Below are 14,475 nucleotides of genomic sequence, written 5' to 3'. Positions count from 1 at the left end.
ACAGGCACTCACTGTGTGGGTGACCACGCTGGATGCAGAAGGAGAACCCCAGCCTGCCCAGCTGCTCACCAGCACCAGCTCCCCAAGTGGCACCCGTGGGCTGGGATGCTCATGGACTGTTCCCCCAGTCAAGAACATCAGCCCTGGGGGAAGCAGATGGGCAGGGAAGGGTCCCAGCCCCCATAGCCCTCGCTGAGCCCTCCCTGAGGCTGGGCACCTTCACAGGGACTCCTGAGCCACTGAACTGGGACAGCCCAAGGGTCCCATTCTCAAACACAGCTGCCTGCAGCCAGGGAGAGCCAGGAATCCCACAGGTCCCAGCAAACTCATACTCCAGAATCCTTGCCTGGTCTGCACTCTAATCCAAACCTCAGCAGTGCAATCCCCACAATTCAGGCAGGCCTGCAGTGGGGCTTGCAGCTCCCCCAGACCCTGCAGCCCCCCTGGGAGCACCCACTGTGCCAAGGCAGCCTCAGCACCCCCGATGGCACTGCCAGCCCCGAAACTCCCCTTCCCAACTCTCCAGGAGGGTGCAGCCACTGGGCTTGGGGCTGGGGTGACCAGTTCTTGGCTGCTCAGCACTGGTCAGGGCTGGTGTCACCCACAACTGAACAGAGTCCCTGGTGGCTCCATCAGGTATCCTGGGGAAAACAGGGACAGGAAGGACCTTCCCTCCATCCCTGGCAGGAAGCAATGATGGACCCAGAGAAAGGGGCTCAGGCCAGGCTGGAAGGGACCCACTGCATCCACTACCCAGTAACTGCAGAGGGGCCTGTGGAAACTCCTCTGGGCTCCAAAGAATCTTGGAAAGGGTGGTCTGGCACTGGCACAGGCTTCCCAGGGCAGTGGTGGAGTGTCCGTCCCTGGGGGAATTTAAAGGACATTCAGATTTGGGGACATGTGTGAGGGGTGGCCTTGACAGTGCAGGGATGAGGGTTGGACTCGACACACAGAATTCCTTTCCAGCCTCAGTGGTTCCATGACTGGTGAGACCCCCAGGGTGCACAAGGACTGGGGAGACCTGAACACCTACAGGTTCCAAAGGGGTCCTGCTGGCACTTGGACCTTGTGGCATCAGCACCGTCACTGTGCCCAGGGAGGAGCAATGTGCCACTGTGCCACTTGCCCTGCTGAGCCCCTGCACACTGCCCAGGTGCTCTAGAAGTGGATGTGGGGCTGGGGGAGGCTGGAGGCACCTCTGGAGGTCACCTGGCCCAGCCCCTGCTCCATCAGGGCCACCCAGAGCCGGCTGCCCAGGATGTGTCCAGGTGGCTTTTGAGTCTCTGCAGGGATGGAGACTCCCCCAGCTCCCCGGGCACCTGCGGCAGTGCTCGGCCACCCTCCCAGTGCAGAAGTGTCTCCTGAGCTCAGAGGGCCCCTCCTGTGGGTCACTTTGTGCCCGAGGCCCCCGGGGCTGTCCCTGGGCACCGCTGAGCAGAGCCTGGCCCCAAGAGGGTGCCAAGAGGGCATTGCCTGCATCCCCTCTTGGCACCCCATGGACAAGCTCCCACATTTCCACTCTAAGGAGAGGCAAGTGAACCCCTTGGGCTGGCACAGGCCAACTCAGGCAGCACTTTGGAGGGGGATGCAGAGCCCAGAGACCTTCATGCTTGTTTCAGCACGGGGATGAGGCCAGCAGAAGGACATCAGCCATGGTGCCACCCCCAAAGAACACCCCAAACTGCCATGGTGACAACAGGCCCAGCAAGGACCCAACTAATTCCTGAGTCATCCCATGGGGATGGGCCTGGGCCTGATCCTGCACCTCCTCACCCACCAAGAAACTACACCAAGGTGCCTCCTGGGGGAAGGAGCAGTTTGGGGGCCTCAGAAGTGCCCCCCAAGCAAGCACTGAGCTGAGCTCCTGCACAAGCAGTGCTGCTGGAGAGTCTTCCCTTGCTCCTCTGACCCATGGCACCGTTTCCTCACATCCCTGTGATGCCACATGGCACAGCAGGGCATTGCTGCATCCCCCACTGCCACCTGGAGCACGATTTGGTGGCTCAGGAAGAAGCAGAGCCAGCTCCCTCAGACCACAGTGGGACACAGCTCAAGTCCTGCAAGAGGTCAAGGCTGAGCTGGGCTTTGGTTTCAGTTCAGAGGCCCAGAAGCCCTTAGATCCCAGCAGAAGATGCTGTGGGGGCGGAGGGCGCCGGTGCCAGCCCTGCACCCTCACCCTGGCAGAGCTGCCAGCCATCCTTTGGAGGTGTTTGGGAAGCTGGGGGAAGGCAGAGAGCTGTGATAGAGCCTCTGACTTCAAGCACCAACATGTTCCTCATTAATTTGGTAGCAATAAAGCTGGGGTGGAGGGAGAGGAGGGATGGCCAAGCTGTGCTGGAAAGGCTGAAAAATCAACTGAAAAACCTGCCCTGAACCAGCCCTGGGCACATCCCTCCCTGGACACTGTGGCATGCCCTCAGGGAAGGAGGGAAGTGTGGGGGCACTGTGGAAGGGGCTGCCCCACTGCCCTGCACCCCAGCAGAGAAGGGCTGGCACAGCCCAGGGCCCAGCCCCTGCTCCCCCTGCTCCCGGCCCCCCTTCCCTGGCCCTGGGCCGGTTAAGGTTAGGGCTGGGGTTAGGGATAGGGTTAGAGCTAGGGTTAGGGCTAGGGCTGGGGTTAGGGATAGGGTTAGGGCTAGGGCTGGGGTTAGGGATAGGGTTAGGGTTAGGGCTAGGGTAAGGTTAGGGCTATGGTTAGGGTTGGGGTTAGGGTTGGGATTGGGTTAGGGTTAGGGGTTAGGGTTAGGTTTAGGGTTAGGTATAGGGTTAGGGCTAGGGTTAGGGATAGGGTTAGGATTAGGGTTGGGTTAGGGTTATTATTATGGTTAGGGCTAGGGTTAAGGTTAGGGTTAGGTTAGGGTTAGGGTTAGGGTTTGGGTTAGGGTTGGGTTAGGTTTGATTTAGGGTTAATCAGCTGACCCCCCTGCTCAGGGCTGGCCATTGTGCCCAGGGGCACCATGGCTCTCCCTGTGGGTCCCAGACTGGCCAAGATCTGCTGCACTGGCCTCATGCTGGGGGAAAGGACTGTCCTGCCTGTGTCCCCTCCCTGAGCTCACTCAGCCCTGACATGTGGGGCTCAGTCACAGCAAGGCACCCCCTGCCCCTCACCCAGCTGGGGATGGGCATTTGGGAGCAGCTTCATCCCATACCCAGCTTCCATCTCAGGCCCCATCAGCCCTTGAAGGTTTAAATCCAGGTGAGGGCTCATCATTCCCTGTAACCTCCAGCCAGCAGAGGCACCCTCAGGCACCCCAGTCCCAGCCAGCCACAGGCAGCCACTGTCCCCCCCACTTTCCCACACGTGTCCTGCTGCCCTCCATCAGGACCAGGAGGAGAAGGGAGGGTTAAAAGGAGAAGGAGGGTTTGGGAGGCCAGGAGCTCTGGCATGACACAGCTGACCCACACCCACAGCAGTCTTTTCCCAAAACACCCCACTTGGACCCTTGTCCCTGTCAATGTCTGCTCAGCTCTGTCCTGGAGGGGCTGCTCTTTGAATATTTGTGGGGTTCAGCCCAGTTCCCCATTCTTGGGATGCTGACTCACACTTTCTGAGCATCTGCAGCCACCAGGGCAGGCTTCCCTCCGGTTCCTCCCCTGCTGCCCCTCTCCCAGCCAGGTTTGTCACACAGAGGGACCCTGTGGCTGCTCAGCCCCATTGCCACCATTGGCAGACTGGAACAGGACCAGGACCCTGAAAAACCCCAGAGTGTCCCCAAATTGGACTAAATAACACAAGCATGTGCAACACAGGCCCCCTGTCCATGGCAGGATTCCACACCACACTGAGGAACAGGAGCAGGGCCAGTGACTGGGATGCAGCAGGACAGGAACAGCAGGGAGCAGCCTGTCCTTGGGCAGCACCCACAGCTCCAAGGAGAATCTGAAGGGCAGATGAGGAACCTCTGCTGTGAATAGAACCATCCCCTGGTGCCACGGCACAGGGAGCCCAGGAGCTGCAGGGAAGGACACAGCCCCTCTGTGGGAGCCCAGGCATGGGAAGAAAGAGGATTTTCAGCTATTGCCAAGGCAAGGGCAGCTCAGAGGCCTCAAGGGTGCTCAGACCCCACAGGCAATTATCAAAGATAAGAGAGAAATGTTTTTAAGGGAAGGGATGCCAGAGGGATCAGAGTGGGGAGAAGGGAGAGAGAGTGAGCTCGGGGCTGCAGGGTGGGAAGCAGTACATGGGCTCCTTCAGCAGCTCTGACCTTCCTTGTAGGGACACCCTGGGACAGAGGGACACAGAGGGGATGTGGGTGCAGAGGAGGAGGCACCTCAGTGCTGCCCCAGGACTGGAACTGCCCTGCAGGGACCCCCCAGCCCATCCCAGCCCCCCAGTGCTGCCCACACCGGGCTCCTGTCACCTCCCCCTGCTCCAGAGGCAGTGCCATGCCCCAGGTCCTGTGGGGCAGGGGTGTCCCCACTGCTCCAGGCAGCCTCCAGGGGCTCCCACACAGCCAGGCTCACTGATATCCATCCTTGTGTTTCCCAGTTTACCTTGGCCAGTGCTCCAGTGCCTGGGGTCCCCATGAGCCCCCATGAGCAAAGCTCCCAGGAGCTGAAACAGGACCAGCATCCAGGGCAGGACCATGGCCAGACATCCCCACAGCAGCCCTGGCAGAGATGGATGGCAAAAGGTCCAGCCTGGAACAACCTTTCTCACCTGGCTTGGGCTCTATTCTGCTCAGGAAACATTTCCCCAGTCTCACTTGTGTACAAAGGCACAGCAGCAGCATTTGTGTTCCCACAAAGCTGAGGTATCTCACAATCCTTTGGCATCCAAGCACTCAGACACCACAAACAGCCAGACTGGGAACCCCTCAGTGACTTGCAAAATGCAACCAAAACAGCAAAGCTCCCCAGGAGCTGTGCTGGACCCAGGACCCTGGCAGGTCCCTGTTTGGGGCAGAACCCCCTTCCCCAGCAGCTCCTTGTGGAGGGTAAACCCTGGGGGCACAGAGGAGAGGTGCCCGGCCCTGCCCACCTCCATGGAAGGGACAGGGAGGGACAGGCCATGCCACCAAGCCTGGAGGAGCAGAGTGGAGCTGCCCCATGCCCACCTCCAGGAGCCCCACATGCTCCCAGCCCTCCACCCTCTCCCCCATCCCCCAGGAGCTGGGACCCTCAGCCCCGGTGCTGCTGCAGGTGAGAAGTGCCCACATCCCATGGCTTTACTGCCATTCCCTCCTCCTTAAGGCCCTTTAACACCCTCCTGGCTGTGTCTGAGCAGTGACCAGCCCTGCCCAGGCTGCTTTCCCTGGCTGTTTGCAGCTCAGGGTGTATTTATAATGGGGGCTTTATCCACATGAATGCAGTGTCACCACCACACCATGACCCCTCCTGCACAAACCCCAAAGCACCAAAGTCCCCAGACCTGCCCAGAGCACCCACCCTAAACCTGAGGGTTTGAAACTCTGAGTCCTGCAGCACATGTGTGGCTTAGCTGCTTCCAGCTGCTGCAGGGAAACTGGAACTTGGAAATTTCCATCCTCTGAAGCATCTCACAGATACACAAAAGGACTGAAAGGGTGTCAAAGGAGATTGAACAAGAGCCAGGAATAGCAACCAGGGAAGGACCATGGCCAGACATCCCCCTTGAGCCGGCTCACAGCAGCCCTGGCAGAGATGGATGGCAAAAGGTCCAGCCTGGAACAACCTTTCTCACCTGGCTTGGGCTCTATTCTGCTCAGGAAACATTTCCCCAGTCTCACTTGTGTACAAAGGCACAGCAGCAGCATTTGAGTCCTCACAAAGCTGAGGAGAATCCTTTGGCATCCAAGCACTCAGACACCACAAAGAGCCAGACTGAGAACCCCTCAGTGACTTGCAAAATGCAACCAACCCCCCCTACGACCAGGATTCAGCTTGGCACAGGGCACCTGCTCTGCAGAATCCTTCAGGAGGAAAGCAGAGGCTGGAAGCACCAGCCTGGCCATGCACTGGGGGTGCAGAACAGCCTCTGAGCCCACTGTGAGCTGCAGCACCAAGCTGGGGCCAAGGCCTGAGGGGTTTGTACCTGTGGGGAGTTCCTGTGGCTCCAGGTGAGGGCATCTGAGCCCAGAAAGGACAGGGAAAGATGCTCAAGTAAGATTTTTGAAGTAAGTGCTTGGGTTGGTTGAGAACAGCTGAATGGATTTCAACCTGGAAAAAAGAAGGTTCTGGGCAGAGCATGGAGCCCTTTCCAGTGCCTGAAGGGGCTCCAGGAGAGCTGGAGAGGGATGGGGACAAGGGTCTGGAGTGGGAGGACAAGAGGGAGTGGCTTCCCATTGTCACAGACGTATTTTATGAAAATCCTTTTGCTTGGATTTTTTCTCCTGAGAAGCTGAGAGGCCTCAGAAATGAAACGTAAACAATAATTATCTGCTGCTGTAGAATGCAACAGGTGCATCTTTGATTGGCCTCATGTGGTTGGTTTTAATTAATGGCCAATCACAGTCCAGCTGTCTCGGATTCTCTGGTCAGTCACAAGATTTCATTATCATTCCATTCCTTTCTATTCCTTGCTAGCCTTCTGATGAAATAATTTCTTCTATTCTTTAGTGAAGCTATGTTAAATCATTTTCTTTTAATATAATAAAATAATAAATCAGCCTTCTGAAACACGGAGTCAAGATTCTCATCTCTTCTCTCAGCCTGGGACCCCTGTGAACACCACCACATCCCACTGCCAGAGGGCAGGGTTGGATGGGATACTGGGAAGAAATTCCTCCCTGGAGGGTGGGCAGGCCCTGGCACAGGGTGCCCAGAGCAGCTGTGGCTGCCCCTGGATCCCTGGCAGTGCCCAAGGCCAGGCTGGATGGGGCTGGGAGCAGCCTGGGACAGTGGGAGGTGTCCCTGCCATGGCAGGGGGTGGAACAGGATGGGCTTCAAGGTCCCTTCCAACCCAAACCAGTCTGGGTTTTACAGCTGTGCCAGATGTGCTAGAGCTCCCTTGGCAAGCAGAGCACACCTCCCAGCTCAGAGCTGCTGTACCTCAGCCAGGCTCAGGAACGCTGCTAAGATGAGGGAGGGAAAACATCTCCAGTGGCTCCTCCCGCTGCAGCAGGGGGGCTGACCCGAGCTGAATCACCAGAGCTGACTCACCGAGGGCACCGGGGCTCCCAGCCTGCCCTGGGCCCTGCAGCTTCCCCTGGGGCTCCCAGCCTGCCCTGGGCCCTGCAGCCCCACTGCAGCCCCACACAGTGCGCCCAGAGCTGCTTTAATCCAGCCAGCTCAGCACAGGGAGCACCTCCATCATCCATCCATCCATCCATCCATCCATCCATCTATCCATCCATCAATCCATCCATCATCCATCCATCCCTCATCCATCCATCATCCATCCATCCATCATCCATCCATCCATCTATCCATCCATCAATCCATCCATCATCCATCCATCCCTCATCCATCCATCATCCATCAATCCATCCATCATCCATCCATCCATCCATCCATCATCCATCCATCCATCCATCATCCATCCATCCATCCATCCATCCATCATCCATCCATCCATCCATCCATCCATCCATCCATCCCTCATCCATCCATCATCCATCCATCCATCCATCATCCATCCATCCATCCATCCATCCATCATCCATCCATCCCTCATCCATCCATCATCCATCCATCCATCCATCCATCCCTCATCCATCCATCCATCCATCCATCCCTCCATCCATCCATCCATCCATCCATCCACCATCCATCATCCATCCATCCATCCTCCATCCATCCATCATCCATCCATCCACCATCCATCCATCCATCATCCATCCATCCATCATCCATCCATCCATCCATCATCCATCCATCCATCCATCCATCCATCCATCCATCCATCCATCCATCATCCATCCATCCATCCATCCATCCATCCATCCCAGCGAGCCCTGAGCAGTTTGTGCTGGAGAGGACAGTGGGACAAGGCTCCTTGCCCAGGGCCACAGGGCTGGAGCCCCTCTGCTCTGCAGCCAGGGCTGGGAGAGCTGGGGTGTTCACCTGGACAGGAGAAGGCTCCAGGGAGAGCTCAGAGCCCCTTCCAGGGCCTAAGAGCACTGGAAATAGAGAGAGACTTTTTACATGGAGAGAGAATGACAGGACAAGAGGGAACCATTCCAATCTAAACCAAGAGAGATTTAGATCAGATGTTGGGAAGAAATTCTTCCTTGTTAGGGTGGGCAGGCCCTAGCACAGGGTGCCCAGAGCAGCTCTGGCTGCCCCTGGATCCCTGGCAGTGCCAAGGCCAGGCTGGACAGGGTGGGACAAGATGAGCTTTAGGGTCCCTTCCAACCCAAACCACTCTTGGATCCCATAACTCCTCTCGTGCACCACCACCTGCACCAGGGCTTTATCCTCCTCAGCTTAGAGAGTTGTTCTCCATCTCAGCAAACCTCCCTCCCTCCAGACCTGGGCTGTTGTCCCTGTCCCCAGCAGCCAGGACAAAGCTCCTTCTGCCTTTCCACTCTTGGAAGCTCTGCAGCTCCCCAGTGTCCCCAGGCCTCTGTGCCCAGCATGGCCCAGCCCTGCAGAGACCCAGTGGCAGTGACAGCTCAGTCCTGGAGAAGCCAACAGCCCTGGGGGGGCATAAAAGCCCTCTATGGCCACCATCCAACTTCTACGGCTGCCATCCAACCTCTACAGCCCCCATCCAACCTCTACAGCCACCATCCAACATCTACAGCCACCATCCAACCTCTACAGCCACCATCCAACCTCTACAGCCACCATCCAACTTCTATAGCCACCATCCAACCTCTATAGCCACCATCCAACCTCTACAGCCACCATCCAACCTCTACAGCCCCCATCCAACCTCTACAACCATCATCCAACCTCTACGGCCACCATCCAACCTCTACGGCCACCATCCAACCTCTACAGCCACCGTCCAACCTCTACAACCACCATCCAACCTCTACAACCATCATCCAACCTCTACGGCCACTATCCAACCTCTACAGCCACCATCCAACCTCTACAACCACCATCCAACCTCTACAACCATCATCCAACCTCTACGGCCACCATCCAACCTCTACAACCATCATCCAACCTCTACGGCCACCATCCAACCTCTACAACCACCATCCAACCTCTACAACCACCATCCAACCTCTACGGCCACCATCCAACCTCTACAACCATCATCCAACCTCTACGGCCACCATCCAACCTCTACAGCCACCATCCAACTTCTACAGCCCCCATCCAACCTCTACAGCCCCCATCCAACCTCTACAACCATCATCCAACCTCTACGGCCACCATCCAACCTCTACGGCCACCATCCAACCTCTACAGCCACCATCCAACCTCTACAGCCACCATCCAACCTCTACAACCATCATCCAACCTCTACGGCCACTATCCAACCTCTACGGCCACCATCCAACCTCTACAACCACCATCCAACCTCTACAACCACCATCCAACCTCTACGGCCACCATCCAACCTCTACAACCATCATCCAACCTCTACGGCCACCATCCAACCTCTACAACCACCATCCAACCTCTACGGCCACCATCCAACCTCTACAACCATCATCCAACCTCTACGGCCACCATCCAACCTCTACGGCCACCATCCAACCTCTACAACCACCATCCAACCTCTACAACCATCATCCAACCTCTACGGCCACCATCCAACCTCAACAGCCACCATCCAACCTCTACAGCCACCATCCAACCTCTATGGGCACCATCCAACCTCTACAGCCCCCATCCAACCTCTACAGCCACCATCCAACCTCTACAACCACCATCCAACCTCTACAGCCACCATCCAACCTCTATAGCCCCCATCCACCCTCTATAGCACCATCCAACCTCTACAACCACCATCCAACCTCTATGGCCGCCATCCAACCTCTATGGGCACCATCCAACCTCTACAGCCACCATCCAACCTCTACAGCCACCATCCAACCTCTACAACCACCATCCAACCTCTATGGCCGCCATCCAACCTCTATGGCCACCATCCAACCTCTACAGCCGCCATCCAACTTCTATGGGCACCATCCAACCTCTACAGCCACCATCCAACCTCTACAACCATCATCCAACCTCTACAGCCACCATCCAACCTCTACAACCATCATCCAACCTCTACAGCCACCATCCAACCTCTACAACCATCATCCAACCTCTATAGCCACCATCCAACCTCTACGGCCACCATCCAACCTCTACAACCACCCTCCAACCTGTACAGCTGACATCCAACCTCTACGGCCACCATCCAACCTCTACAAACATCATCCAACCTCTACAGCCACCATCCAACCTCTACAACCATCATCCAACCTCTATAGCCGCCATCCAACCTCTATGGCCACCATCCAACCTCTACAGCCGCCATACAACCTCTATGGCCACCATCCAACCTCTACAGCCCCCATCCAACCTCTACAGCCCCCATCCACCCTCTATAGGCACCATCCAACCTCTACAACCATCATCCAACCTCTACAGCCACCATCCAACCTTTACAACCACCATCCAACCTCTACAGCCACCATCCAACCTCTACGGCCACCATCCAACCTCTACAGCCACCGTCCAACGTTTACAACCACCATCCAACCTCTACAGCCACCATCCAACCTCTACAGCCATCCTCCATCCAGCAGCACCCGACTCCAGCCCTGGGGGGAGGTGCCTGCCCAGGTCCATCAGGCTCCAGCCTCGGTCCTTGCCAGGGCTGCGCTGGAGGCTCTGAGAGCAGCAGGTCTGAAGAGCCCTATGGGGCTGCCCAGGGAGCTCCTCTGCCCACCTGGGCACCTGCTGGGGCCAACCCCACCCAGCCAGCTCCTCCTCCTGCCTGCAGCTGCATGGACCTTGGGGCTCCCTCCTCCTCCTCTGCCTGGCTCCTGCAGGTCCCCTCTAGTGGCACAGCATAGCTTTGTGGTCACAGCACCAAAATCTGCCTCTGGTGCAAAACTTCCTCTGACCCTTCATCCCCACACACTTCTCTTGAGCCTCCTGTCCATGTTGCCTCCTCAGGTCCAGCTGTACCCTCAGTGCTCCTCAGGGCAGTCACAGATGGGGTTTTTTAGCCCATTTCAGTCTTTTCTCACACAACCACAATCTCTCCTGTGTTCTCTATTCACACTAAAGCAGTTCCTACTGGCCTCACACCCCACTCCATGAGCACCTCAACTCCTGCAGGAGCAGAGGGACACTGGAGAGGCTGTGCTCCCCCCAGGAGGGGCTGTGCAATCCCAGGAGGGGCTGTGCAATCCCAGGAGGGGCTGTGCTCCTCCCTGCCAGCAGCACCCACCTCACCCCACCCTCCCTGGAGCCACCAGGTGCCCTGCTCCCCCCAGCCTCACCTCACAGCTCCATCCCTGTCCCCACAGCATGAGCAGGGGCAGGGCCACACTGGCTTTTGACCTCAGGCTGTGGAGAAGGCTTCCAAAATGGAATGATAGAACTGGGATTGTGGGTGTGGAGTTTGAATAGAGGTGTGTGATACCACAGGGTGGAAAACTCAGAGTTGAAGGGTTTAGAATACAGTAATATATATAAAGCAAGATGGAGGTTTTGGGGCAGAGGCTGCTCCTTCTTCACCTTCTTCTCCATGGGTTTGGGTGGGATTTTGTAACTGGACAGAAAAGTCCACATTGCAGGACATGGGTGATTAGTTATTGGGTTAAAAGTAAAAATAATTTAGGTGCAATTTCTTAATTGGATAGTTTAGCTTTAAAAGACCTTGTAGAGAAAGACAGTTTGCCATTTTGTACCTTGTTAGTGAAATACTACAGAACCCATGCCTTGTAAGTCTGTGATACAGATAAGAAATAATAAACACCTGAGTCTGAACATGAAATACCATCCTGAGAGCTTCAGTCCTGACCTTGACAGAGGCAAAACCAGGCACTCCCCCTCCAGGGAGGAGCCCCCTCTGAGCCTGCTGCCCCCAAGGAGGTCAGAGAGGAGAGCACCTTGTTCTCCTGCCCAGCAGGGTGAGACTGAGCTCAAAAACATCACACTGGGAACATGAAGGGCAGCAGGAAAGGCAGGAATTGAGCATTCCCTCTTCACCTCAGCCTGTGACAGGTTTCACAGCAGCCCAGGTGAGCTCTGTCACCTTGTCCTGCCAGCCTGAGCTGAGCTGTCCCACCCCATGGCAGCACTGCACCAGGAAGCAGCAGCTCCTCATCTCCAGGGCTGTGTCCAGTTCTGGACCCCTCACAAGCGAGACCTTGAGGGGCTGGAGCGTGTCCAGGGAAGGGCACAGAGCTGGGGAAGGGGCTGGAGCAGCTGAGGGAGCTGGGAAAGGGGCTCAGGGGGGCCCCTCTGGCTCTGCACAGCTCCTGACAGGAGGGGACAGCCAGGGTGGTCAGGCTGTGCTCCCAGGGAACAGGGACAGGATGAGAGGGAACAGCCTCAAGTTGAACCAACAGAGTTTTAGATTGGATATTTGGGAAAATCTCTTCATTGAAAGGGTTGGCAGGCATTGGCAGGGCTGCCCAGGCAGATGGTGGAGTGCCCACCCCTAAAGGTGGTCAGGAAATGACTGGATGTGGCACTCAGTTTAGCTGACAAGGTGGTGATCAGTCACAGGTTGGAGTCAATGACCTTGGAGTTCTGTTCCAGCCTGAATGGTTCTGCAGCTCAGGAAGGGAAGAGCTGAGAGGTCTGAACCTGCTGGGGGAGGAGATCACCATGGACTGGCCACAGGAGGCTGCTCCCATGGAAACCACAGAGACACATCCACTCCTGTCCCTGTGGCACCAGAGCCAGCCTGAGCAGGGGGGCAGCAAGGGCCCCTCCAGGCTGGCTGCACCAGTCCCTTGCTGGGGACAGGCCCTGCAGGGCTCTGCTGGCCACTTCAGGCACCTCTGCCCAGCCAGGGGGTGCTGTCCTGCCCCAGGCAGGCTGGGGCTGGAGCTGCTGTGCCCAGCCCCACTGAGCTGAGCTGCAGCTGCCCAGGGACGCTGAGCCAAGGCCCTGCTGAGGCACCAGTGGAGCAGACAGAGCAGACAGCAGCTCCTCATCACAGTGTGACAGCCAGCCTGGAGCTGCCAAGGGAAGAACTGGGTCAAGTGGGGAAAAGCAGGAGAGCAGAGGCACAAGGGTGGGATGATCTCATGGGAACACACTCATGTAGAGGGCAGTGATCCCAGGGGACACCTCCACAAGCTTTGGGATCCACCACCCTAAAGGAGCCGGGTGTGGGGCTCTCCCAGCTCCCTGCTGTCCTGCAGGCAGCCCAGCCCTCAGTGCCACGTGTTGAGTGCGTGTTTGGGCAATTATGGATTTACATGATGTCAGCAGCTGCCGGGAGCCCAGACATCTGCTCGCTCATCATGCCCGAGCCAGGCAGCACAGACATCTGACCCTGCTGACAGGCAGCAAAGGGCCTCCCTCACATCCTCCCCTGGCATCAGGGCCTGCAGGGCATGGGCAGTGCCCTCCTGCCCCAGGGCCAGCCCCTGAGCCGGGGTTAATGGAGCAGCCTGAGCTTATTGCACAAAAGGACGCCCTGGAACTGGAGATCAGCATCCCTGCGGCTCCAGAGCTTGTGCCACATGTCAAAAATGAATCATGAGAAACTTAGGGGGGGAAAAGAAGCCACCAAACTGACAGGGAGTGATCCCCTGAGCCAGGCTGGAGTCAGGCAGCCATGGCAGCTCACCCTGACAGCTGCCAGAGAGAGAGAGCAGCCAGGGCAGAGCCCATTCCCAGAGAGCAACCCTCCTTCAGCCTGCTCTGGCCACAGCCCTCCTGGCACCAGGAACCACCAGGGAAGAGGAGCCCAGCCTCTGCTGCACCCTGGGGGACGGGGCTGAGGTGCCTCCTCCTCCTCTGGGCCCAGCAGGATGCAAAGGCAGCGTTCCCCCCCCCTGCTCCCCTCACACAGCTGGGCCCTGCTGCCAGCCATGGGAGCTGGGGGGCACTTTCAGCAAGGTTCCACTCCCACCCTTCTGAGTGACACCTCCCAGCTGAGCAAACAAGTCCAGGAATGAGTTGCTGTGTCCCCCCAGAAGCCAAGAAACTCCTTCCACAGGCTCATTAACAGCCAAATGAAGATGTCCCAGCTGGAGGGGGACAGCCCTGAGTCAGCCCCTGCGAGCATCCAGTGCCTCTCCAGATGGAAGCACAGCCCAGACTCCACAGAGCAGGGAGAGGGAAGAGCCAGCAGCCCCCAGTCCCCCCTGGTTCCTCCCCCTGCACCCAGCAGAGCAGGATGGGACCAGCAGCACCACCACAGCCCTGGTGCCACCCTCGGGGCAGGGCACGTCCTGCTGCTCACAGCTCTGGGCACTTTCCTGCTTTCCTTGGCACCACGGGCCCCTCCCATCTCACCAAGCCCTATGGATGCCCTCAGCCATGCCAGGGCCTTGGCTGCACCTGCCCAGCAGCTCCACAGTGCCACAGCCCGTGGGGTGACACGGGGATGCTGCTATTGCAGAGCTCCCCAGTTCCCTCACTCCCTCCCTGGGACAGCCACCCAGCAGCACAAGCAGAAGTTTTTCT

General features: G+C 57.5%; 2 protein-coding genes across 17 annotated transcripts in view; one reads left to right on the top strand and one right to left on the bottom strand.

Moving 5' to 3' along the window:
- Positions 1-14,475, bottom strand: part of EPB41L1 (erythrocyte membrane protein band 4.1 like 1) — a 67,140-nt gene that overhangs the window by 33,987 nt on the left and 18,678 nt on the right. The window lies entirely within an intron of this gene.
- Positions 5,050-13,334, top strand: LOC139604307 (uncharacterized). The gene is made up of 3 exons (XM_071455432.1): positions 5,050-5,142; positions 8,746-10,647; positions 13,203-13,334. Exons 1-3 carry the CDS (start codon positions 5,050-5,052, stop codon positions 13,332-13,334), a joined length of 2,127 nt encoding a protein of 708 aa, XP_071311533.1.

The sequence above is a fragment of the Agelaius tricolor genome, unplaced genomic scaffold (genome assembly GCF_023055355.1).
Source record: "Agelaius tricolor isolate 1412-34295 unplaced genomic scaffold, bAgeTri1.0.p SCAF_49, whole genome shotgun sequence".
Taxonomy (NCBI): Eukaryota; Metazoa; Chordata; class Aves; order Passeriformes; family Icteridae; genus Agelaius; species Agelaius tricolor.
Note: the sequence above shows the minus strand (reverse complement) of the source record. Positions and strands in the feature narration are given on the sequence as shown.